The 26,585-nt window shown below is 35.6% G+C and overlaps 1 protein-coding gene across 1 annotated transcript in view; it reads right to left on the bottom strand.

The window, feature by feature from the left end:
- Positions 1-26,585, bottom strand: part of LOC130681280 (bromodomain adjacent to zinc finger domain protein 2B-like) — a 107,231-nt gene that overhangs the window by 45,051 nt on the left and 35,595 nt on the right. Inside the window, exons 4-6 of the mRNA XM_057493919.1 lie at positions 19,151-19,361; positions 14,421-14,513; positions 14,245-14,306 (exon numbers count right to left, since the gene is read on the bottom strand). Coding sequence (XP_057349902.1) covers positions 14,245-14,306; positions 14,421-14,513; positions 19,151-19,361 — 366 coding nt within the window. The remainder of the gene's footprint in view (positions 1-14,244; positions 14,307-14,420; positions 14,514-19,150; positions 19,362-26,585) is intronic.

Below are 26,585 nucleotides of genomic sequence, written 5' to 3' on the forward strand. Positions count from 1 at the left end.
AGGGAACAAAACAGCAGCACAATCACAGAACCCAAGAATGGACTCACAGTTACCAAAGGGAAAGGGACTGGGGAGGATGGGTGGGAAGGGAGGGATGAGGGCAGGGTAAAATTAAAGGGGGCATTACGATTAGCATGTATAAGGTGGTGTGGGGGCCCGGGGAGGGCTGTGCAATGCACGGAAGACAAGTAGTGATTCTACAACTTCTTACTACACTGATGGACAGTGACTATAATAGGGTTTGTGGGGGGGACTAGGTGAAGGAGGGAGCCTAGTAAACATAATGCTATTCATGTCATTGTGGATTAAGGATAACAAAATTCATTTAAAATAAATAAATAATACTTAATCAATAAATTTCAAAAACTAAATAAATTTGAAAAACTAAAAACTCTGACTGTCCTCTACATTTACCTGTTTTCGTTTCTCAGCCTCCAAAAATTTGGCTTTTGCAGCTTCTTCCTTCTTTATCCTCTTAGCCTGTGCATATAAAATAGGTCTCAAAGTCATGCAACAGCACCACCACAAACTGAATATAATCCTAGACCTGAAAATGGGGCTCCATGCCTCGCAAGGTTCAAAACAGTATGTAACATGTATGTAGACAATTACAGATTTCCCTTCAGTTTGTTACGTTTAACATACTAATTTCATTTCTAATGTATAGATTACACTTAAAATATACAAAAAAATTCTTAAATCGTAACAGTATGCCAGGCTTTCTTCTTCAAACTCTGTAAAAATTCTGAAATAATTTGAGTGTTATTTTACCTTAAAACTTAATCACAGAAAAGTGATGTTATGTCATTTGTTGCTTGTTCTCTGATTTTTTAAAGTACGACATTATCAGTGTAGAAAGTTTAGAAAAACAGAACAGATTTTAACAATAAAGGTTAAAGGACAAATAAGTAACATTTTAAAATGCACGTGTCTACTTTATTTGAAGTTTCTTTTGTAATACTTAAATTTGAGATAAATCCATTACTTAAATAACTTAAATGAAACATTAAACCCGATTTAACCTACTGTGGTTAAATTCAAGGTTTTTTTTTCCTAATATAATGGAAACATAACTTTAATGAAGGACATTGTGAATATCAAGCTCATGCTATCAAATTTGAGCTTTATAATCTTCAAGTCATTAACTAGTAGCTTCATAATTATCTAGTAGTAATTGCCAAAGTACTTTAATATTTTCAATTTGGAGTGTTTTAAAATTCATTTGAAATGGGTAAGGGAATATGTGTACATGTTTCTGCAAGGAAAAAACCTGTAACTGTGAAAACCTCAGCTAACTGCCTTGCTCAGGGAATAAGCCAATTTTTATGGCAACAGTTTCCTGAACAGCTAAGGGTTTGGGTTATAATAATTTTCAACATTAAAAAGCTTATTTTGGACAAAAGTACTTTGAATAATTTTGAGACATATACATGTACAGCTTAGACACAGTACACTTAACATAATTTGACTTTTTCTTGAGGACTTGGGCAGTTATTCTTGACATAAGTTACTCTACTACACAGTTTGAGAACAGAAATGCCTTTTGGCCATAAAGGTGTTGAAAATTGCTTCCTTTTTAACTACAAGATTACAGACTGTTGCTAGGGTTTGGAGTTTCTGTTTATCCTATTTTCCCTTGCTGTCTTAGCTATTCCTTTTGCTGTTGCCAGCATGTCCTTGAGCCTTATTCTGTCAGCCAAGTTCTGTCCGAACTCAGAAAACAAAGATGGTTAAACTGTTGGCACATTGAACACTCCTACTTTTGTCATGTTTCATTTCTAAATGAAAACCAGGTATCTAAATATAAGACTTAATGAAGTTTTGAAAAGTAAAGAGCATGAGTTTTAGCATATGATCATTATGACTATATTGGCTATTGAGAGGTTTCCCCTTTTTTTTTTCTTATTTCGTGGATTTTCACTATTAGGATTAGATAAACTTGCTAAGTAAGGTTCAGAGAGGTCCTTATTCGAAGCAATATGTATACAGATAATTTGTGATGGACATGTTAATTTGTATGAGTGAGAGAAGAGAAAAGACTAATAAAATTTTCATTTTTCAGACTTTAAATTACATGGCTATATTACTTTAAACATATCAAATTTAAGAATTCTACCTCTAGAATTTGCTGGGCTCGAAGTTCTTTTTCCATTCTGATTCGTTGTATTCTCTTAATTCTTTCCTATAGGAAAAATTATGACAATTTTAGATAATTAACTATCTAGGTGGAAGGTATTTAAGTGGAATCAAATAATGAAAGATGTAAGTACAGATTTACCAAAGGTTGCCCATGCTCGATATAAATTTTAATTATTTACTTTAACATTATATACATGCCACCTGTCTTAAATTGCTATGACTTTATAAAATGTCTCAAAACAATTTTAAAATACAAATGCTAAATAAGTATATAGAAACAACATAAACCAAGCTGGTTAAACTCAAGTCTTTATAAATATTTGCAAGTACAAGTAATACTCATTCGGAAATAAATATTGGACAGACAAGTAGGATAAAACAGTCTATCAGGAAATCAGGACACCTAAGGATAGTCCTGAGTTACTGTCACTCATTGCATGAACTTGAACAAATAGAACTACTCTTGCATAAAATAGGGGAGGCACTTGCTCTTTTTCTCACTGTCACAATTATATTTAAAAAGTTTTAAAAAGTGCACAGTACATCACGATTGTGTGAAGTATTAACAATTGCCGTAACATGATAAATGACATTTCTTTCAATAAATGCAGCAGGCCAAATACAGAAATAATTTGTAATAAATTATAAGTGGTGCTCAAATTCTCTAAATGTCATGTACTAGCTATTGTTTGAATTCAGCAATCTAAATTTTGATAATGTGACATTTTCATTTTAAAAAACCATTCCATATGCTATAAGCACATCGTTAATAATTTTTAATTCATATATCCCTTTTAAAGTCCCAAATTGGCACTGATGAGGATACTTTTAAAAGAATACACCTAAATACCATACTTGCAAATTGCAGCTTTCCTAGGACTTTCAGAGCCAACACATTTTATACTACTGTTTACTACAATACTAACCCCTATTTCCAATGCTAGTTGTACCTTTTGAAGCTATACTTTAATACATTTTTCTTTCTTTTTTTCAATTGATGTGATTGATCCCCTGCAGGATAATGAGATTTCTGGAATTTCTGTTGTGATTTTAGAAGACTGATCACATTGTATGATTTTGCTGATTGTGATCCTAGGTTTTGAATATTATAGCTTGACAAAAATAAACATACAAGTGTATCTTTTGTTTTATTTACAAGTGTTAGAGAAGGTTGAACTGGATACACATTTGAAATATTTATTTAGATTAGAACTTCAGACCTAAGTATACTCTGAATTTAATCTTTAATCAAGTCAACAAAAGGCATTCATTATTCTCTTAAGCACAGAAATAGGTATAGAATCTTGGCCTTTACTCACCCAGTGTAGAGCTTCCTATTAGTCTGAGTGATTTATATGGATATACGAATATATACTTGGTAGTGCTTTCATTAGCAATAGCAGAGATAAGCATTATTTATAAATCATTACAGTGAAAGGAGCCAAGATGGCGGTGTGAGTAGAGCGGGGAAACCTCCTCCAAAAACCACGTATATTTTCGAAAATACAACAAATACGACTATCCCTAAAAGAGAGACCAGAAGATACAAGACAACAACCATGCTACATCCACAACTGCGAGAACCCAGCACCTCCGTAGGGGGTAAGATGGAAGCCACAGCCCGGCGGAACACGAGCGCCCCTCACACCAACTACGGGCGGGAGGAGAGGAGTCAGAGCGGGGAGGGAGAGGGAGCCCAGGACTGCTAAATACCCAGCCCAAGACATCCGCACCAGGAGCACAGACACACAGCGTGTGGTGAGCTGGATACTAGAGAAACGGGAAAGTAAAACCTGAGAGCTGTCCCCACAGCCAGAGCCCCTGGGACAAAGTAAAGTGAGTGCTTTTTGAAAGTGTTCAAGGGACAGTAGCCTCACAGGTGGACGGAACCGCCCCGGCGCAATCAGCCCAGTAACTCGGAATTCTGGGGAACTCCGGGCGCCCGAACACCCTGGGTGGCAGCGCTACCCGGAGGCCCCTCACGGTGACAAACAGCCTCCCTCCCATTTCCCCTCCGACGTGGCTCCGCCATAGCAGAACAGCAGCCTGAGGCCGGCCACTCCCACGGCAGCAGAGCAGAGCTTCCTCCACAACCGCCGGGCAAGAATAAGAAATCCTGTCTGCGCACAGCTGCCCAGCAAAAGCCGCTAGGGGTCGCCGTTTACCCAGGAGAGGAAGGCCACAAACCAGCAAGAAGGGACCTTCACCCAGACGACATACACGCCAGCTCCCCACAACTATTTCTATCGACATGAAAAGACAGAAGAATTTGATACAGACCGGACTAACCCAGACATCCATCCCTGAGAAGGAACCTGGGGAGATAGACCTAACCACTCTACCTGAAAAATAATTCAAAATAAAGGTCATAACAATGCTGACGGATCTTCGGAGAAATATACAAGTGCTAAGGCATGAAGTCTGGAGGGAGATTACAGAAATAAAACAATCTCTGGAAGGACTTACGAGCAGACTGGATGAGGTGCAAGAGGCCTTTGATGGAATAGAAATCAGAGAACAGGAACGGAGAGAAGCTGACGCAGAGAGAGATAAAAGGATGTCCAAGAATGAAAGAATATTAAGAGAACTGTGTGGCGTGGCCAAACAAACGGAACAATCTTCAGGTTATAGGGGTACCAGAAGAGGAAGAGAGAGAAAAAGGGACAGAAAGTGTCCTACAAGAAACAATTGCTGAAAACTTCTCCAAAATGGGGGAGGAAATAGTTGCTCAGACAACGGAAGCACACAGAATTCCAAAGAGGACAACACCAAGACACATAATAATTAAAATGGCAAACATCAATGACTAGGAAGAGTCTTAAAGAGAGCTAGAGAGAGGGAAAAGGTCACCTACAAAGGAAAACCCATCAGGATATCATCAGACTTCTCAGCAGAAACCTTACAGGCCAGAACAGAATGGCATGATATATTTAATGCAACCAAACAGAAGGGCCTTGTACCAACAATACTCTATCCAGAACGATTATTATTTAAATATGAAGGAGGGAGTAAACAATTCCCAGACAAGCAAAAGTTGAGGGAATTTACCTCCCAGAAACCACTTTTACAGGGTAATGTACAGGGGCAGCTCTAGATAGGAGCATTCCTAAGGCTAAACAGATGTCACCAGAGCAAATAAAATCACAGCAGAGAAAGCAGACGAACCAAATACTAACTAAAGGCAAAAGATAATATAAACTACACACAAAAGCAGTTAAAGGAAACACAAAAGAGCACAGAATAAAACACGCAAAATATAAAGAATGGAGGAGCAGGAATAAGAAAGGAGAGAAATAAAGAATTACCACACAGTGTCTGTAACTGCTCAATAAGCAAGTGAAGTTAGGCAGTAAGATACTAAAGAAGCGAACCTTGAACCTTTGGTAACTACAAATCTAAAGCCTACAATGGCAATAAGTACATATCTTTCAATAATCACCGTAAATGTAAATAAACTGAATGCAACAATCAAAAGACACAGAGTAATACAATGGATAAAAAAGCAAGACCCATCTATTTGCTGCTTACAAGAGACCCACCTCAAACCGAAACACATACAGAGACTAAAAGTCAAGGGATGGAAAATGATATTCCACGCAAACAACAGGGAGAAAAAAGCAGGAGTTGCAGTACTACAAGCAGACAAAATAGACTTAAAAATAAAGAAAGTCACAATAGATAAAGAAGAGCATTACGTAATGATAAAGTGGTCACTGCAACAAGAGGATATAACCATTAAAAATATTTATGCACCCAACACAGGAGCACCACCATATGTGAAACAAATACCAACAGAACTAAAAGGAGCATATAGAATGCAAAGCATTCCTTTTGGGAGACTTAAATACACCACACACTCCAAAGGATAGATCTCCCAGACAGAAAATAACTAAGCATACAGAGGCGCTGAACAACAAACTAGAACAGATGGACCAAATAGACATCTATAGAACTCTATATCCAAAAGCAACACGATACACATTCTTCTCAAGTGCACATGGAACATTCTCCAGAATAGACCAAATACTAGGCCACAAGAAGAGCCTCAGTAAATTCAAAAAAATTGAAATTCTACCAACCAACTTTTCAGACCACAAAGGAATAAAACTAGAACTAAATTGTACAAAGAAAGCAAAAAAGGCCCACAAACACATGGAGGCTTAGCAACGTGCTCCTAAATAATCAATGGATCAACAACCAGATTAAAATATAGATGAAGGAATATATGGAAACAAATGACAATAACACAATGCCCCAAGTTCTGTGGGATGCAGCAAAAGCAGTCTTAAGAGAAAGTATATAGCAATCCACCATATTTAAAGAAGGAAGAAAAATCCCAAATGAACAGTCAAATGTCACAATTATCGAAATTGGAAAAAGAAGAACGAATGAGGCCTAAAGTCAGCAGAAGGAGGGACATAATAAAGATCAACGAAGAAATAAATAAAATTCAGAACAATATATAGAAAAAAAAAATCAATGAAACCAAGAGATGGTTCTTTCAGAAAATAAACAAAATAGACAAGCCTCCAGCCAGACTTATCAAGAGAAAAAGAGAATCAACACACACCAACAGAATCAGAAACGAGAAAGGAAAAATCACGATGAACCCCATAGAAATACAAAGAATTGTTAGAGGATACTATGAAAACCTGTATGCTAATAAGCTGGAAATCCTAGAAGAAATGGACTTCTTAGAAAAATACAACCTTCCAAGACTGACCAAGGAAGAAACACAAAATCTAAACAAACCAATTAAAAGCAAAGAAATTGAAGCGGTAATCAAAAACCTTCCCAGGAACAAAACCCCGGGCCAGATGGATTTACTTCAGAATTTCATCAGACATACAGAGAAGAAATAATACCCATTCTCCTTAAAGTTTTCCAAAAAATAGAAGAGGAGGCAATACTCCCAAACTCATTCTATGAAGCCAACATCACCCTAATATCAAAACCAGGCAAAGACCCCACCAAGAAAGAATATTACAGACAAATATCTCTGATGAACGTAGACGCAAAAATACTCAACAAAATACTACCAAACCAAATTCAAAAATACATCAAAAAGATCATACACCATGACCAAGTGGGATTCATCCCAGAGATGCAAGGATGGTACAACATTCGATAACCAACCAACATCATCCACCACATAAATAAAAAGGACCAACACCACATGACCATCTCCATAGATTCTGAAAAAGCATTCGACAAAATTCAACATTCATTCATGACAAGAAGTCTCAACAAAATGGGTATGGAGGGCAAATACCTCAACATAATAAAGGCAATATATGATAAGCCCACAGCCAACATCATACATAATAGTGAGAAGCTGAAAGCTTTTCCTCTGAGAGCGGGAACAAGACAGGGATCCCCATTCTCCCCACTGTTATTCAACATAATACTGGAGGTCCTAGGCACGGGAATTAGACAAAACAAAGAAATACAAGGAACCCAAACTGGTAAAGAAGAGGTTAAACTGTCACTATTGGCAGATGACATGATACTGTACAAAAAAAACTCTAATATGCCCACACCAATATGCAGGTTTGATGCAATCCCTACCAAATTACCAACAACATTGTTCAACGAACTGGAACAAATAGTTCAAAAATTCATATGGAAACACCAAAGACCCCGAATAGCCAAAGCAATCCTGAGAAGGTAGAATAAAGTGGTGGGGGGGGAATCTCACTCCCCAACTTCAAGCTCTACTACAAAGCCACAGTATTCAAAAACTGGACAACTACATGTAAGGGAATGAAACCAGATTATTGTCTAACCCCATAAACAAAGGAAATCTCAGAATGGATCAAAGATCTGATTGTAAGTCATGAAACCATAAAACTCTTTAAAGAAAACATGGGCAAAACTTTCTTGGACATAAACATGAGCAACTTCTTCATGCATGTATCTCCCAGGGCAAGGGAAACAAAGGCAAAAATGAACAAGTGGGACTATATCAAGCTGAAAAGCCTCTGTACATCAAAGGACGCCATCATTAGAACAGAAAGGTATCCTGCAGTATGGGAGAATATATTAACAAATGACAGATCCGATAAAGGGTTGACATCCAAAATATATAAAGAGCTCACGCACCTCAACAAATAAAAAGTGAATTATCCAATTAAAAAATTAGTAGAGGAGCTGAACAGACAGTTCTCCAAAGAAGAAATTCAGTTGGCGAACAGATATACGAAAAGATGTTCCACATCGCTTGTCATCAGAGAAATGCAAATTAAAAGCACAACGAGATATCACCTCACCCAGTAAGGATCGCCACCATCCAAAAGACAAACAACAAATGTTAGCGAGGTTGGAGAGAGAGGGGAAGCCTCCTACACTGCTAGTGGGAATGTAAATTAGTTCAGCCATTGTGGAATGGAGTATGGATGTTCGTCATAAAGCTCAAAATAGACATACCATTTGACCCAGGAATTCCACTTCTAGGAATTTACCCTAAGAATGCAGCAGCCCAGTTTGAAAAAGACACATCCACCCCTATCTTCATCACAGCACTATTTACAATAGCCAAGAAATGAAAGCAACCTAAACGTCCATCAGAAGATGAATGGATAAAGAAGAGGTGGTACATATACACAGTGGAGTATTCTTCAGCCATAAGAACAAAACAAAGCCTACCATTTGCAACAATATGGATGGATCTAGAGGGTATTATGCTCAGTGAAATAAGCCAGGCGGAGAAAGACAAGTCCAAAATGATTTCACTCATATGTGGAGAATAAGAACAAAGAAAAACTGAAGGAACAAAACAGCAGCACAATCACAGAACCCAAGAATGGACTCACAGTTACCAAAGGGAAAGTAACTGGGAAGGATGGATGAAAAGGGAGGGATAAGGGCAGGGGAAAAATAAAGAGGGCATTACGATTAGCATGTATAATGTGGGGTGGGGGCCCGGGGAGGGCTGTGCAGTGCAGGGAAGACAAGTGGTGATTCTACAACATCTTACTATGCTGATAGACAGTGACTGGAAAGGGTTTTGTGGGGGGGACTTGGTGAAGGAGGGAGCCTAGTAAACATAGTGTTCTTCATGTCATTGTGGATTAAGGATAACAAAATAAATAGAAAAAAGTAAGAACTCTGACTGTCCTCAACATTTACCTGTTTTCGTTTCTCAGCCTCCAAAAATTTGGCTTTTGCAGCTTCTTCCTTCTTTATCCTCTTAGCCTGTGCATATAAAATAGGTCTCAAAGTCATGCAACAGCACCACCACAAACTGAATATAATCCTAGACCTGAAAATGGGGCTCCATGCCTCGCAAGGTACAAAACAGTATGTAACATGTATGTAGACAATTACAGATTTCCCCTCAGTTTGTTACGTTTAACGTACTAATTTCACTTCTAAGGTATAGATTACACTTAAGATATATTAAAAAATTCTTAAATCGTAACAGTATGTCAGGCTTTCTTCTTCAAACTCTGTAAAAATTCTGAAATAATTTGAGTGTTATTTTACCTTAAAACTTAATCACAGAAAAGTGATGTTAGGTCATTTGTTGCTTGTTCTCTGATTTTTTAAAGGAAAACATCATCAGTGTAGAAAGTTTAGAAAAACGGGATAGATTTTAACAATAAAGGTTAAAGGACAAATCAGGAACATTTAAAAATGCACGTGTCTACTTTATTTGAAGTTTCTTTTATAATACTTAAAATTTGAGATAAGTCCATTACTTAAATAACTTAAATGAAACATTAAAGCCGATTTAACCTAGTGTGGTTAAATTCAAGGTATTTTTCCCTAATAGAAACATAACCTTTAATGAAGCACATCCTGAATATCAAGCTCATGCTATCAAATTTGAGCTTTATGATCTTCAAGTCATTAACTAGTAGCTTCATAATTATCCAGTAGTAATTGCCAATGTAATTTAATATTTTCAATTTGTAGGGTTTTAAAATTAATTTGAAATGGGTAAGGGAATATGTGTACATGTTTTTAGAAGGAAAAAACCTGTAACTGTGAAAACCTCAGCTAACCGCCTTGATCAGGGAATAAGCCAATTTTTACGGCAACAGTTTCCCGAACAGCTAAGGGTTTGGGATATAATAATTTTCAACATTAAAAAGCTTGTTTTGGACAAAAGTACTTTGGATAATTTTGAGACATGTAGATGTACAGCTTAGACACAGTACACTTAACATAATTTGGCTTTTTCTTGAGGACTTGGGCAGTTATTCTTGACATCAGTTACCCTACTACACAGTTTGATAACAGAAATGCCTTTGGGCCATTAAGGTGTTGAAAATTCCTTCCTAATTTACTACCAGATTACAGACTGTTGCTAGGGTTTGCAGTTTCTGTTTATCCTATTTTCCCTTGCTGTCTTTTAGCTTTTCCTTTTGCTGTTGCCAGCATGTCCTTGAGCCCTATTCTGTCAGCCCAGTTCTGTCCGAACTCAGAAAACAAACCTGGTTAAAATATTTCCACATTAAACACTTACTTTTACTTTTGTCATGTTTTATTTCTAAATGAAAAGCAGGTATCTAACTACAAGACTTAATGATGTTTTGAAAAGTAAAGACCATGAGTTTTAGCGTATGATCTTTATGACTATATTGGCCATTGAGAGGTTTCCCCTTTCTTTTTTTTCCTTTACTTATTTCCTGGATTTTTACTATTAGGATTAGATAAACTTGCTAAGTAAGGTTCAGAGAGGTCCTTACTCTACGCATTATGTCTAAAGATAATTTGTGATGGACATGTAAGTTTGTAAGAGTGAGAGAACAGACTGATAAAATTTTCATTTTTCAGACTTTAAAATACATGACTATATTACTTTAATCATATCAAATTTAAGAATTCTACCTCTAGAATTTGCTGGGCTCGAAGTTCTTTTTCCATTCTGATTTGTTGTATTCTCTTAATTCTTTCCTATAGGAAAAATTATGACATTTTTAGATAATAAACTAAATATCTAGGTGGAAGGTATTTAAGTGGAATCAAATAATGAAAGATGTAAGTACAGATTTACCAAAGGTTGCCCATGCTCGATATAAATTTTAATTATTTACTTTAACATTATATACATGCCACCTGTCTTAAATTGCTATGACTTTATAAAATGTCTCAAAACAATTTTAAAATACAAATGCTAAATAAGTATATAGAAACGACATAAACCAAGCTGGTTAAACTCAAGACTTTACAATTATTTGCAAGTATAAGTAATTCTCATTCGGAAATAAATATTGGACAGACAAGTAGGATAAAACAGTCTATCAGGAAATCAGGACACCTAAGGATAGTCCTGAGTTACTGTCACTCATTGCATGAACTTGAACAAATAGAACTACTCTTGCATAAAATAGGGGAGGCACTTGCTCTTTTTCTCACTGTCACAAATAAATTAAAAATGCTTAAAGAAGTGCACAGAACATCGTGATTGTACGAAGTACCAACAACTGCTGTAACATGATAAATGACATTACTTTCAATAACTACAGTAAGCCAAATACAGAAATAATTTGTAATAACTTATAAGTGGTGCTCAAGTTAGTTAAATGTAATGTACTAGTTATTGTTTGAATTCAGCAATCTAAATTTTGATGTTACATTTTCATTTTAAAAAACCATTGCATATGCTATAAGCACATCGTTAACAATTTTACATTCGTAAATCCCTTTGAAAGTCACAAATTGGCACTGACGAGGATACAGTTTAAAAAAATACACCTAAATTGCCCTACTTGTAAATTGCAGCTGTCCTAGGATTTTCAGAACCAACACATTTTATACTACTGTATATTACCATACCCACCCCCATTTCGAGATGCTAGTTGTACCTTTTGAAACTATACTTTAATACATTTAAATTTCTTTCTTTGCAGTGATGTTATTAATTCCCTGCAGGGATCCAGCGCAGGATAATGAGATTTCTGGAATTTCTGTTGTGATTCTAGAAGACTGATCACATTCTATGATTGTGCTGATTGCGATCCTAGATTTTGAATATCATAAGCTCACCAAAAATAAACATACAAGTGTATCTTTTATTTCCAAGTCTTACAGAAGGTTGCACTTGATCCACATTTGAAATATTTATTTAGATTAGAACTTTAGACAAAAGTATACTCTGAATTTAATCTTTAATCAAGTCAACAAAAGTCATTCATTATTCTCTTAAGCACAGAAATAGGTATAGAACCTTGGACTGAACTCACCCAGTGTAGAGCTTTGTTTTAGTCTGAGTGATTTATATAGATGTACATTGGCAGTACTTTCATTTGGAATATCAGAAATAAACATTATTTATAAATTATTACGATATGTGTTCACCTTGTAATACTGAGTATCCATCCAATGAACTGGGCATTTTATATAAAGTAGCTAATTGATCATTTAAAAAAATAACAATACAGGAGTTGAAATTATCTTCTTTTCACCTAAGAGAAAATTGAAGCTCGTAGAAAATAAATATTTTGCCTATAGTCACACAGTGAGTGCAGAGCCCTGGTCAGTTCCCACTGCCTCTGCTCCTGCTTCATAACAATGCCCCCTGACACTTCCGGAAAACTGCCTTGAGGACTGTCGGCTGGTATTTTTGGCCCACTAGGTGGAAAAAATAATCTCGAGGATGAGAAACACATGCTATTATTTTAATTATTTTATTCTAGATCTACTGCAAACTTTAAAATAGACTCTGCACGACTTTAATTTACTTTGCTGGCAATTAGGAATAAGTCAGATGGTAATCTAAGACTAGTCTCAGAGAAGCATCTTGATCAATGTCTAATAGCAGGTCACTTGTATTACTGCTCCTGGAACGTTGGAAAATCAATTTTTTTTTTTTTGATGAGTAGCACACTATGTAGGCTTAGGTCACACAAAGCCTAATTTGAAATGCTAATGGCATACAACTGGTCTCAAGCCATTAGGAAATTGGATAAACTATTAAAAACTGTAACAGAAACAACAGTATTTCAGCTTCAAAGGAACTTATTTTCACATATACTCTAGTAGGCAGTAAATATTTACAGTATTTTAATAAATATATTCATCACACTATATATTTTAAAGTCAACCTTACAGTGCCTTTAGCAGTTACAATTAACAAACTAAGAAAACAATTCAAGTTTACATTAAATTACAGTTAGGGAGTAGACCAAACATTTTGATGTTTTATGTCTATCTTTTAGAAAGCAAGCATTTGCTTTGTGCCAGTCACTGTGGTAGGCACTTTACATTCATTCAATTTTCACATAATACAATTGTTTTTCTTTTGCAGTGGAGGAAATCAAGGCTGAGAGGTTAACTAATTCATCTATGGTCATAAATTATTAAGTAGGAGAGCCGATATTTAACTCTACAAATTACCTACATGCATGACTACAAATTCTAAATTCTCTATCTCAATTCTACATCAACTCTAATCATACTGCTTTAGTCAATACTGAAAGTATTTAAGTAAATGTATTCATTCCATTATTAGAGATAACCACATCAAAAACAAACCAAGCCATTATTTAGCAGCTTGTCTATATAAAAACTGACTCAGAAATAACTACTTGCAGTTTAAAATTTTTTAAAGAATAGTACTTCCCCCCATTTCCTTTTTGCTTTAATAGTTCGATGAGTATGTGGAGATAGGAGAGCAGTTTACACATTCCCATCTTAAAGGAAGTTCAGTATATTGCCATGTAGGCTTTATGTGTAAGAGTTAAAAAATTATTTCACCTACCTTATACTTAATTTTAAAAACTACACAGAGGAGAGCACTGGATAAAACACTGGATATGCGAAAATAATGCTTTCTCATTTTCGGGGATAATTTTTAAACATTCAGAAGCAATGGGACCAAATCTTCAAAGTTGTTCAAGATGTTAATTTATATTCAGGCTATCAGGATACTAAAAGTACTTATATAATTGTATTGTTTGGTATCATTTCTTTAGAGACTTGGTTTAAAATTGAGGTGAATTTTAAATAAAGGAAGATGATAACTCTCTAAATAAGATATATAACAAGTATGAAAGTTATTTCAGAAATCAAAATAAGAATAATGTACATATATACATAAGTAAATCGACTCCCAAAGTACCACCTATGTTATAAAACCGGTTGAGTGCATGAACATACCTGTTGTTTCATAATCTTTATCTGCTCTTTTTGCTGTCGCTTCTCCTCAGCAGCCATTATTGCTATGATGAAAAGCCAAAACACAGGTATCGTCAGAAAAGGAACAAAGAAGAGAAGCCTCCTGTGAACTCCCAGTACTCACTCTTCAAGTTTATGTTTTCGTTTAACTCACTCACCTTGTTGTTTTTTAGCTTCTTTGGCAATGTGAGCCTGTTCCTGCTTTTGGAGTTTTCTCAAAAGCTTTATTTGTGCTGCTTGTTGGGCTTTTTCTGAAAAACACAAAATTTCAAGGAATACTTTTAACAACTTTACCTGTTAACCTAAAAACAATTATCTATGTGAATGGCATCATGTAAAGGACATACTTTTTAAGAAAATTTTTTAGATACCAGGTAGAAAAATGGTGTGGCAGAAAATACCACGCTTACTTCCTTTAGAAATTGCCCAACTTTTTCATCACATACAGCCCCATACACAGAAGCACACAAAAATGATGCTTCTCTTAATCCTCATCACAGAAGCTAATTTAAGTACATTTTTTTTCACATTTCACATAATCCCTGTTTAGGAGGAAACTAGCTGCTAATATGGAAAAAGAATGATTTAGCTTTAGTCTTAAAAATAACAATAAAGCAAAAGAACTCAAAATAGAATACAAAGCCCCCCCTCCAAACATGGTATTTCACTCAGCTATAAAAATGGTAGTTTCTGAATCCAGTGATAATTGCATTTATGAAACAGAGGGACTAAATCTAAATAAAAACAATACAGAATATCAACAAGGTTTAAGGACAATCTAGTTCTCATTATTTTCAAGGACAAATGTATGAAACTGGGAGAGATCTACATACTTAGTGGCCCCAATTCCTCATTCCTCCCTTTATCCATGTTACTTGCAAATGGGACTTTGCAGTTCCTTTCATCAAGAAGTGAAATCTACTTTCTTGTCCCTTGATACTAACTTCAGACACGTGATCTTTGGACACCAGGATGTTAGCAGTTGTAACTGCAAGTGCATGTTTCAGAGTGTACTCTGTACTTGTACAAGTGTAGTTTCACTCTTCTGTCTTGACCTTTATCATCAGGACATGTTAAGGCTACGCTGCCAGAGGCTGGAACACAGGGAGTCAGCTGACTCCACACACGTGAACAAAGCCAGGTAAGATCAGTAGAGCTGCCTACCTTACCTGCGGTGGACTCTATCAGCCTGACCGATTACCACGTGGCATTGTTCACCACTGAGTTTTGCGGGTGCTTGTTTCCCAGCATTACTGTGGCAATAGGTGACTGATACAGAAAGCTTGTAATGTCATGCTTTCTTCTGCTGGCAAACTTGGTCAGAATACTTCTAACTATAAAAGTGGTCTATCATAACATCATTTACAAAATCACTCTAGAATACTTAACATTAGATATTGCTTTAAATTTTGTAGCAGATGAAGAGTTTTAAGAAACCTATATATTATATTCTCACTAGTAATGAATATGCTCGAATAGAACCCAAATCACTTGAACTCTACTAATAATCATTTATTGACCTGCCATATTAAATGTACATGATCTTGTTTAATCTTCATAACAACCTTACAGGATATGCAACATTACACACAGGTTACAAATGAAATAACTAAGGCTCATAGAGGTTAAATTGCAGAGCCAAGATATAAACCCATGTCTTTCTGACTCCAGGTCTATATATGCTACTAGTCCTATGAACCTTTAAGAAAATTTAAATGCCTTGAGATTTTAAAAAGGACTGAACCATAGTGTTCTGCGACAGCTGAGAAACTCTGTAATGTATATGGTATGTATTTCTGTGTGAATTTATCAGCAATTTCAAACTCTACACAAGTGCACACTTAACTTTTATTTTTAAACCCTTGGGACAGAAAAACACTAAAAAGTTCAACTCGCTATCTTTTCACTTGAGCAAGGAAGACATAATTTTGGTAAGTCATTAAAAATTCATATAGCTTAAAATTTTTTATTATGAGCAGTTAGAGAAGATGGGAAAAACAGGTTAAAGAATCAGGCACACTATGGAGGAAGTACGAGAAGTTAAGAGGCACAGAAACTTCACCCAGGCTCTGAGGAATGAGCTACTACCAGCATCTCATTTATTTGGTTTATGACTGTTGAATATATTATCTGTGATGACTAACTTTTGAAATGGTAACTTGACAAGTATCTTTTATGCTTTAGGAAATTACTTTCTTAGATATCAAAAAGAAAAGTTTACTTTTCAAATAAAGTGTTTAAACTTGTCTAAACCAGAATGTATCTAACAATTGGCAGCACTTTCCTTCTGCAGTGGCCTATCTTAAAACAATGAATCATTGTACAGCAATGGCATTTCAGATTCTATGATCAATAAAATTGACTGGTATATTAGTAGATATATTAGAGCATTTGAGATATTAACAGTATTGGCCAATTAACAAGCTAATTTGTTTATATAGTTTGAAAGTCTCTTTTATATGCAAACTGTCAGATTCTTATCTCTATTCTGAGAAGATAGAGGGCTCTCATTTCACATTCAAAATCCACATTTTATTTTATTGTTCTAAACCTTCCTTCAAATTAAGTCGCTTTACAAGCCTAGATGAGTCCAACTAGGATAACAAAATATGACAGAAACTTCTAGAATCTCCTCTGACAACACCCCAAAGCGTTAATGTAGAAGTCTTTCAGAATAAAAGGGGTCACAAGGTGACTCATTTCTACTTTCTTTCCTTCCCAAGAAAGAACATGCATATTATACCAAATATACTTGTAAATATTAATAACATTTACTTACATTAACTATTTGATATTTATATACATGTTGAGAAAAAACATGTACATAGGTCAAAGGTAACATAACTTACAAAATGCAATATAATAGAAGGGAGAGCTACGTCATAGAATACAGACCAATTTGAAATCTAAAACGGGAGAAAACACTGGGCAAAAGTTGAGTGATTAACTTCTATTTTCTTAAAATAAAATTAGTTAATTTTGCAAATCTGAAGTTGCCATTTTGAATACCATGTATGAATGGTACTTGTGATAGACATGCAAAACAGGCGTGAAAATCCCTTGCTTTGGTTATCAGTTAATTTCAAGCTTTCCTATTTTATGTAAAAAATGAACACTTCCCACTATTATACATTCTTCAGAAAAGTCAGTGGTTTATTGACAATACTAATTTTAAAAATTCATCATGTATGTATATATCTTCATATATTAACATTTTTTAAACCTCCTCTACTAACTATTTAGGAGAGATTAAGGTCTTAATAGTACCCCAATGAAATAACATATAAAGTACTAAATTAACGTACTAAAGGAGACAAAGACTTACAGGACATTAAGTTACAGGCCAGGCAGTTAACTTATATGCCACTGGTGGAAGTATGAATTGGAACAACCTCTTTGGAGACAATATTTGCCTGCTTTCTACCAAAATTGAAAATGCACATACCCTTGGAGTAGAGATTCTATCTCTAAAATTTTATACTGTGGATAGCCATACCCGTCAAAGAATGAAGATATGTGTAATGTTTTTATTGCAGCATTGTTTGCGATAGCAAAGATCAGGAAATAGCTGCAACACTCATTGAAGGAGACTGAGTAAGTGAAGTATGGTAGAGCCATACTTTGCCTCACCTACTATTCAGCCACTGGAAGTGTAAGGTTGATTTTTAAGTGCTGTATAGAAAGATGCTCAAGAAAAATTAAGTGCAGAAAAACAAAGCTGAATGGTATATACACCAGTAAGTTCATTTATTTTAGAAATCAAAAAGAACATATACATATATGAACATCACATATGTACGTGTACACATAAGTATGTGCTTCAATGTGTGTCTGTGAGTGTATGTACACACTTCTAGGTAGACTACCAAAAACCTATTATGATCCAACTTGTGAGTGTCTTTTATTTTAAAGTCAGTGAGAGTCAATGTCTTATTTGAAAGCATTATGCTCTATGAGCTTTCATCATGCATACTTGTTTTATAATGAAAACAACAGAGCTACAGAGAAGTCAGTATTATACTGGTGTATACAATAAATAGAAGTCAGTCAAGCTTTCCCTTCCGAAAAAAAAAACTATGAGAAGTAGTAAAATCCTGTCAGTCTTTTAAGTCAGTTTTTATTATTAAACCCTTATGGATATTATGTTTATGATACAAGCATGTATTGATATACATTTATATATATATGCTTATGAATATAAGACATGAGCACATTGATAGATATCGAGACAGCCTCAAGAGGCTTCACACTTGTAACTAGTTAATTCAAACTTCATAGCAGAACTATTTTATTTTAGTCAGCATTCTCTGTGTGACACACAGCATGGGAACTTCATGTTGATAATTCATGATAATTTTGAATCATGAACACATTTGAGGTTACTTTGAGCACGTTGTACTTGATGAATGATACTTTCTGGTGATCTTAAGATACTTTTTGACCTAAGTTTATTAGTTGGGCATTTTGAAAATAAATGTTATATATCCAGGCTACAGAAGAACCCAAACTAAGACTTGCCACTAATTGGAGTTCTTTGACTGAAAATTTACTCCACAGATCCACATATTTTGGAGTTACTCCCTTGTACCACCGCAAGGAATTGGGAGCTGTTCAAATGAGTTTCCAGCCTGAAAAGTTCATCACCTACCTTTGTAATTCTAAACACACAGGGCATGATGTGTTTACGAGTATGATTCTTGAAAGGCGCTTATTAAATCAAAGAACTCCAGTTACCAGTGGGACTCCTTATTTTCTCATTTTATTTGAACACAATCACCTACCTTTTAGAAACTGAGAGTAGTTATCAATCATTCCTATGTCAAATACATGTAGAAATACTTAACACATTTTAGTACAGTTCTTACAGTGACGGATACATGTTCCCTACCTTGAGCTTGCAGTTGTCTTAGCAATTTGCCATCTGTGTTATCTACACATTCAGCACCGCCAACATCAGGAGGCCGACCGCTCCGCTGTCTCACGCTGGTATCCTCTCCTGGTCGCTCTCCCTCTGGATCCGGTGGTCGTCCCCCATGAGCTTCCATTGCCCTCACACGGGGAATGGCATCCTCTTCTTTCAAAGGACACCACTGCATTCCCTTTTAAGTAACATTTTATAGAAATAAAATATTATCAACAAAATAAACACAAGTGATCAATATGTCAGAAAATTCTAGGGAAACCTACACATATTAATTTTTATAAAGCTGTTGTAACCTTTAAAAATTTTAGTTTCTAATTCAAGTTACATTTAGAATTGTTCATGGCTTTTGGTATATATTTCGTATTCTTACTTTAATGATTTCAACTTTAAATACACTGACAGATATATACCTGGACCTATAAACATATATAGACATACATCTTAATCACCATTTCTGAACCATAATGACTGTAAAGTTGGCAGGTATTTGAAAAGATTAGTTGAGTGATGACACCTCTACGGATTGCTCTCAGGAGCATCAGTTCAACCAAACATGAAGCTATCCAAATAACAAACAAAAGACTCTCTTTATAGAAAAAACACAGCTAATAAATCAAGAAGGAATGTAAGAGTCAGACTATTACCATTTTGCAATATCTCATGGATTAATGGATCTAAGCTTTACATTTGAATGGTTGCCAATCACCAAAAAAGGGAGACAACTGGACCGACAGAAGGAGGTTCACTTCATCACCTATAAACTAATCCTCCCCCTCCCAAAAAACAAAACCTGGAAATGATTAAGCCTCCAGATTAAATCACTAAAACTTAACGGGGAAAATTTACTTGCCGTATATATTAAACTACACGGCAAAATCCAGTCTGAAGGAAATCCCACAAATTACCCAGTTTATTCAACAAACAAATTTCAAGAAGTGAAAACACTGTGGGAAGACTAAAGGGGCCTTAAAGCATGTATCAAACATGCCCAATGTTTGGATCTTACCTAGATTTTGATTCAAATAGACAAACTGTCCGGAAATTCTGACAGTTAAGAATTTAAACAAAGAAAATTTTGAACAATGTCTGATATTTGATGATATCAAGAAGTTATCATTTTAAATTATGATAATGCTATTCTCATACTTTTGTAGAAAACAAGAATTCTTATCTTTTAGACACACTTGCAGATGAAGTACAATGTCTAAGATTTGCTTCATCAGATTATGGAAGAGGAGGAGTAGATGGGAATATATGTAAAACAATATTGTTCATATGATAATTTCTAAAGCTGATGATAGGTACATGATGTACATTCTTTTGTCTACTTTTGTGATATTTCAGATTTCCCACTTTAAGTCTCCTCATGGGAACACATACACCAGCATAACGCTAGTGTATTACAGGAAGAAGCCTGCTTAGTGCATAGGTAATAATCAAGAGCTGGCTGTCCTCCGTAAGGCATCAAAACAAATACACTGTTACATGACCTTATTTGGAGTCCAAAGTACCATGTCCACACATAGGAAAAGCATCCTTTCAAAATAACCTTTCCAAAACAATTTTAAATTACCTTATACTCCTTTCTTGACAGAGAATTCCTTTGCTGTGAACGTTAAGAAAATTTTTAAATGTTTCTTATTCCTTCAAAGAATCTCAAAGCAGGATTCAGCCTGAACCACTCTGGGCACTTCTGCAGCCAGAGCCAGCAGTCCTGACCGCCCTTTATGCTGTGGTGCCAGGCTCAGAATCATGGCATATGATGACCTCATAGAGTGGGTGCCATGGACACAAGCACTGCTCTTCCCCCATCATGGAGGACAGTTAGACCCCACAGTCCAAGCACCGTGCTTTGTCCGAGGCATTTTGAATGCACTCTTTACTTTAATCTTCATAATCATTTTACCTAGGAAGGTGGGTTTTACTGTCCCTGTATTACCATTGAGGGAATCACACACCAAGTGAGGTTAAATCGTTTCCTGAGGTGCCCTGGCAATAAGGAACAGAAATGTGTGATTTGAACCCAGGACTGTCTCTCTCTAAAACCTGGGGTATTAGCCACTACATGTACTTCACTGATATTACAAAGACATTTTTATACTTGATACTCATCACAATATTCAGGCATGAAAGCACAGTCAAGATGATGCTATGGCAGGGTTACAGAAAAAACCAATGCATATACTCAGTGTCTACATGTCAAAAAAATATCTAAACTAAATCTGTTCAGTAATTCCTATTTTAAATAATAATTCTGACGAGAGAATTTTTGCTGAGATTTCAAATGAAGTCAGTGGGATCAGCACTTGTACTAACTGCATTTTTACACCATGAAACACTAAGAAGGAAGCCAGCAGAACAGCTTTATGTTCACCAGCATGGGGAGCTTTTGACTGAATTTCAAGGGTTCCATCAATTAATCTTTTTTTTATCCAGTAATAATTTTTACACAGTTATATTTTATTCAGCTAGGAAAATATACCTGTGTCCAAAAAGGTACAGATTATGTTGATGTCCAAAATTCACCTGACAAATGACATCATTTACATTTTGCTTTTGGCATTTATAAATAAATACTTTCTAAGGTGTTTCATGTATTGGGCTATCTTCTAACTCCAGGATTTCATAAAATGAGAAATGGATTGTTAGGAAAATCTCAACCTAGTATTAAAACTTTAATTCACTCAACAGTCAAAACAATTGTGGGTGACGAAAAAAAGTAGTATTTTTTCTCAGTAAGCTTTTCCTTAGAAAAAGCAAATTAAATTTATATCATTTGATTCCTATGCTTTTTCATCATTCAGAAAGTATGCATAAAACGTTTATTCTTTTTTTCTTTATTTCTAAGACTAAGATAGTAAATGGTTCTTGAAAATAATCTTTAAGATCTAAAAGAAACAGGATAAAGAGAAAAAAGATGACTTAAGAAGATAGAGATGGTGACAGATCAAGCCCTTTATACCGTTATAATTCTCCTTTCTACAGTTACTAATTTAAATCTTTCAGTAACACATTCATTTCTATAAATACTACGGTGAGAGAGAAGAAAAAAAAGGTTTATGGAAACATACAAAAGCATAACGCTAGTGTATTACAGGAAGAAGCCTGCTTAATGCATAGGTAATAAAGAAGAGCTGGTTGTCCTCCGTAAGGCAATCAAAACAAATACACTGTTACATGACCTTATTTGGAGTCCAAAGTAGTATTTCCAGACATAGGAAAAGCATCCTTTCTAAGTAACCTTTCTAAAACAATTTTAAATTACCTTATACTTCTTTTTTGACAGAGAATTCCTTTGCTGTGAACGTTAAGAAAATTTTTAAATGTTTCTTATTCCTTCAAAGAATCTCAAAGCAGGATTCACCTGAACCACTCTGGGCACTTCTGCAGCCAGAGCCAGCAGTCCTGACCGCCCTTTATGCTGTGGTGCCAGGCTCAGAATCATGGCACATGATGACCTCATAGAGTGGGTGCCATGGACACAAGCACTGCTCTTCCCCCATCATGGAGGACAGTTAGACCCCACAGTCCAAGCACCGTGCTTTGTCCGAGGCATTTTGAATGCACTCTTTACTTTAATCTTCATAATCATTTTACCTAGGAAGGTGGGTTTTACTGTCCCTGTATTACCATTGAGGGAATCACACACCAAGTGAGGTTAAATCGTTTCCTGAGGTGCCCTGGCAATAAGGAACAGAAATGTGTGATTGGAACCCAGGACTGTCTCTCTCTAAAACCTGGGGTATTAGCCACTACATGTACTTCACTGATATTACAAAGACATTTTTATACTTGCTACTCATCACAATATTCAGGCATGAAAGCACAGTCAAGATGATGCTATGGCAGGGTTACAGAAAAAACCAATGCATATACTCAGTGTCTACATGTCAAAAAAATATCTAAACTAAATCTGTTCAGTAATTCCCATTTTAAATATTAATTCTGACGAGAGAATTTTTGCTGAGATTTCAAATGAAGTCAGTGGGATCAGCACTTGTACTAACTGCATTTTTACACCATGAAACACTAAGAAGGAAGCCAGCAGAACAGCTTTATGTTCACCAGCATGGGGAGCTTTTGACTGAATTTCAAGGGTTCCATCAATTAATCGTTTTTTTTATCCAGTTACAATTTTTACACAGTTATATTTTATTCAGCTAGGAAAATATACCTGTGTCCAAAAAGGTACAGATTATGTTGATGTCCAAAATTCACCTGACAAGTGACATCATTTACATTTTTGCTTTTGGCATTTATAAATAAATACTATCTAAGGGCGATTCATGTAACCGGCTATCTTCTGACTCCGGGATTTCATAAAATGAGAACTGGATTGTTAGGAAAATCTCAAGCTTGTATTAAAACTTTAATTCACTCAACACTCAAAACAACTGTGGGTGATGAAAAAAAGAAGTATTTTTTGTCAATAAACTTTTCCTTAGAAAAGGCAAATACAATTTATATCATTTGATTCCTATGCTTTTACATCATTCAGAAATTATGCATAAAATGGAGTTTATTCTTTCCTTAATTTCTAAGACTAAGATAGTAAATGGTTCCTGAAAATAATCTTTAAGATCTAAAAGAAACAGGATAAAGTGAAAAAAGATGACTAAGAAGATAGAGATGGTGACAGATCAAGCCTTTTATACCATTATAATTCTCCTTTCTACAGTTACTAATTTAAATCACTAGCAGTAACACATTCATTTCTATAAATACTATGGTGAGAGAGAAGAAAAGGTTTATGTTTTTTCAGACTGAATGAAATAATCATAGTAAATGAGTAAAGTTCACTCTACACTGTAACACATACCAGTATACTATTAGGCTGTGATGCGTCATCATAAAGACAGTTTCCGCTACTTAAGACACTTGAGGCACCTACTCTATACAGGCACATTCTCTACAGAGGTTAAGTGGGAGAGCGTCCTCTCCTCAAAGGACAAGCATCTCTAACTGGGACCTCAGACTCGGGTCACTGACTCAGGCGATCCCAGAACGTCACCCTGAGTAGGTGATGAGTCTGAAAAAGGATGCAGAGGTCGGGACAGAAAGTTGTCTCAAATGTCCACTTAACAAATAAAGATGGTCTGACTTAGGGCCTGAGAACTAGAGCTAGAAAAGCAGGTAAATAATGAGGCTCTTTTCTTGGAGAGAGGACTGCCTGGATGTGAGGGAAAGAAGCCCGACTGGAGACCAGGCAGGTCTGAAGTGGCCTCTAAGTAACATGGAAAAGGCAAAGAGTAGTAAAGTTTTCTTCCAGAACCAAGTTAACATAGAAGATGGAGAAATACTTGAGGAAAATGGCAAATAAATTTATTACTTTCAAGTATTTCAAGATTAGAAAAATTACCTCAAATGAATTGATTTTAGAATGTTTCCATTATTCAGAATTTTTTTAAGATTATGAAATTTTATTTAAATGTGAGTTTCTATTTCAATATTCCCATTACTCTTCATAAATGATACTCCAAAGTATAGCTAAACGTCTCATGAGCAACTGGTCTGTGTTCACTGTGCCTTGTGGACACTGAGCTGTCTAAGTAACTGGACTTCCTGTCTCACTGACAACCAGAGTCCCCTGTCCACCGGCCCGTGTTCAGGTCTTAATAGGACGTGTGATCAAGTCTCACTTGTGCCTTTATATCGTTGCTGTCTTTATGTTCCTTTTGTTGCTCCCATTTTTGTTTGAGTTTATATACTTCAGGATGGTTTAATAGGGAGGGGAGCAGTAAATAAGTAAATGAGGGAACCCATTCCACCAAAAGTCAGCTTTCACTGAATGATTTGCCAACTTACTGAGATTTTTCTTTTTTTGAAGCATACTTGCATATAGTAAAACGCATAAATCTTAGGTACAGAGTTTGAGGGGTTTAGACAAATGTATACATGCATGTAATCCACACACTAATCAAACTGAAGAACAATGCCATCACATGAGAAAGAGCCAATATATTCCAACCTCAAGTTTGGGGATTTCAAAAAAACCTATTCTGAAGTATAATAAACTTCAGAATAATAAACACATCCACTTAAAGTGTACAATTTGATCACATTTACATATATTATTCAATTATGAATCTACAATCACAATCAAGCAAAAAGCATTTCGATTACCTCCCAATGATTCCTTCTGCCCCTTTACAGTGCAGTTTTCTCTCTACTCCTGGCCACAGGCAACTAGTAATTTGCTTTTTGACAACGTAGTTTTCTTTTCCTGTAAATTTATAAAATGGGAACCATGCAATATGTACACTATTTCATCTGACTTCTTTCTTTCAGCCTAATTAGTTTAAGATTCATTGATAATGTGTGTATCAACACTTCTTTTTCTTTTTATTAGAAAGTGGTATTTCCTTATAGAGATGTACCACTTTTCAAAATCCACTCTCCAGTTAGTGGGTATTATTTCTAGTTTCGGGCTATTGTGAATGAAGCCACTATGAACATTTGAGGCATTTCCATGTGGGTATATTTTTCCATTTGTCTTAGGTAAGTACTAAGAAGTGGGATTGCTAGGAGATACAGTGTTTATTTTTAGGAATTTCTAAAGTGCTTGTATTGTCTCATATTCCCACTTGCAATGTTGAGAGTTCCAAATGCTTCAAACTCTTGCCAACGTTTGTTATTATTAGTCTTTAAATGTAGCCATTGAATGGGTTAGTCTACTGGTATGTATTTATGCTTTTAATTTGCATTTTGAGATAATCCCATTTATCAATCTTTAATTTATGCATTGCGCTTTGGTGCCAAGAACTCTTCCCCTTCTCCTACTCCTGAATAGTTCTGTGTTCTCTTCTGAAACTCTTACACTTCACATGTTGGCTTATGATCAATTTTGAGTTCATTTTGTTTGTTTGTTTGAGAGGGCATCTCTCATATTTCTTGATCCAATGGTGGTTAACAATAAAATTCTGTATAGGGGACTCAATGCACAATCACTAATCCACCCCAAGCCTAATTCTCAACAGTCTCCAATCTTCTGAAGCATAACGAACAAGTTCTTACATGGTGAACAACTTCTTACATAGTGAATAAGTTCTTACATGGGGAACAGGGCAAGGGCAGTGATATAACAGAAACTTTCAGTTTTGGTCACGCATCATGAACTATAAACAATCAAGTCAGATTTGATTTTTATACTTGATTTATATGTGAATCCCACATTTCTCCCTTATTATTATTATCTTTTTTTTAGATAAAATGCTGGAGTGGTAGGTAGATGCAAGATAAAGGTAGAAAACATAATTTAGTGCTCTAAGAGGGCAAATGTAGATGATCAGGTCTGTGCCTGTAGACTGTGTGTTAATCCAATCTAGACAAGGGCGACAAAACATCCATGTATGCAGAAGATTTCTCTCAAAACGGGGGGTGAAGTTCTAAGCCGCACCTC

The sequence above is a fragment of the Manis pentadactyla genome, chromosome 16 (assembly GCF_030020395.1).
Source record: "Manis pentadactyla isolate mManPen7 chromosome 16, mManPen7.hap1, whole genome shotgun sequence".
Taxonomy (NCBI): Eukaryota; Metazoa; Chordata; class Mammalia; order Pholidota; family Manidae; genus Manis; species Manis pentadactyla.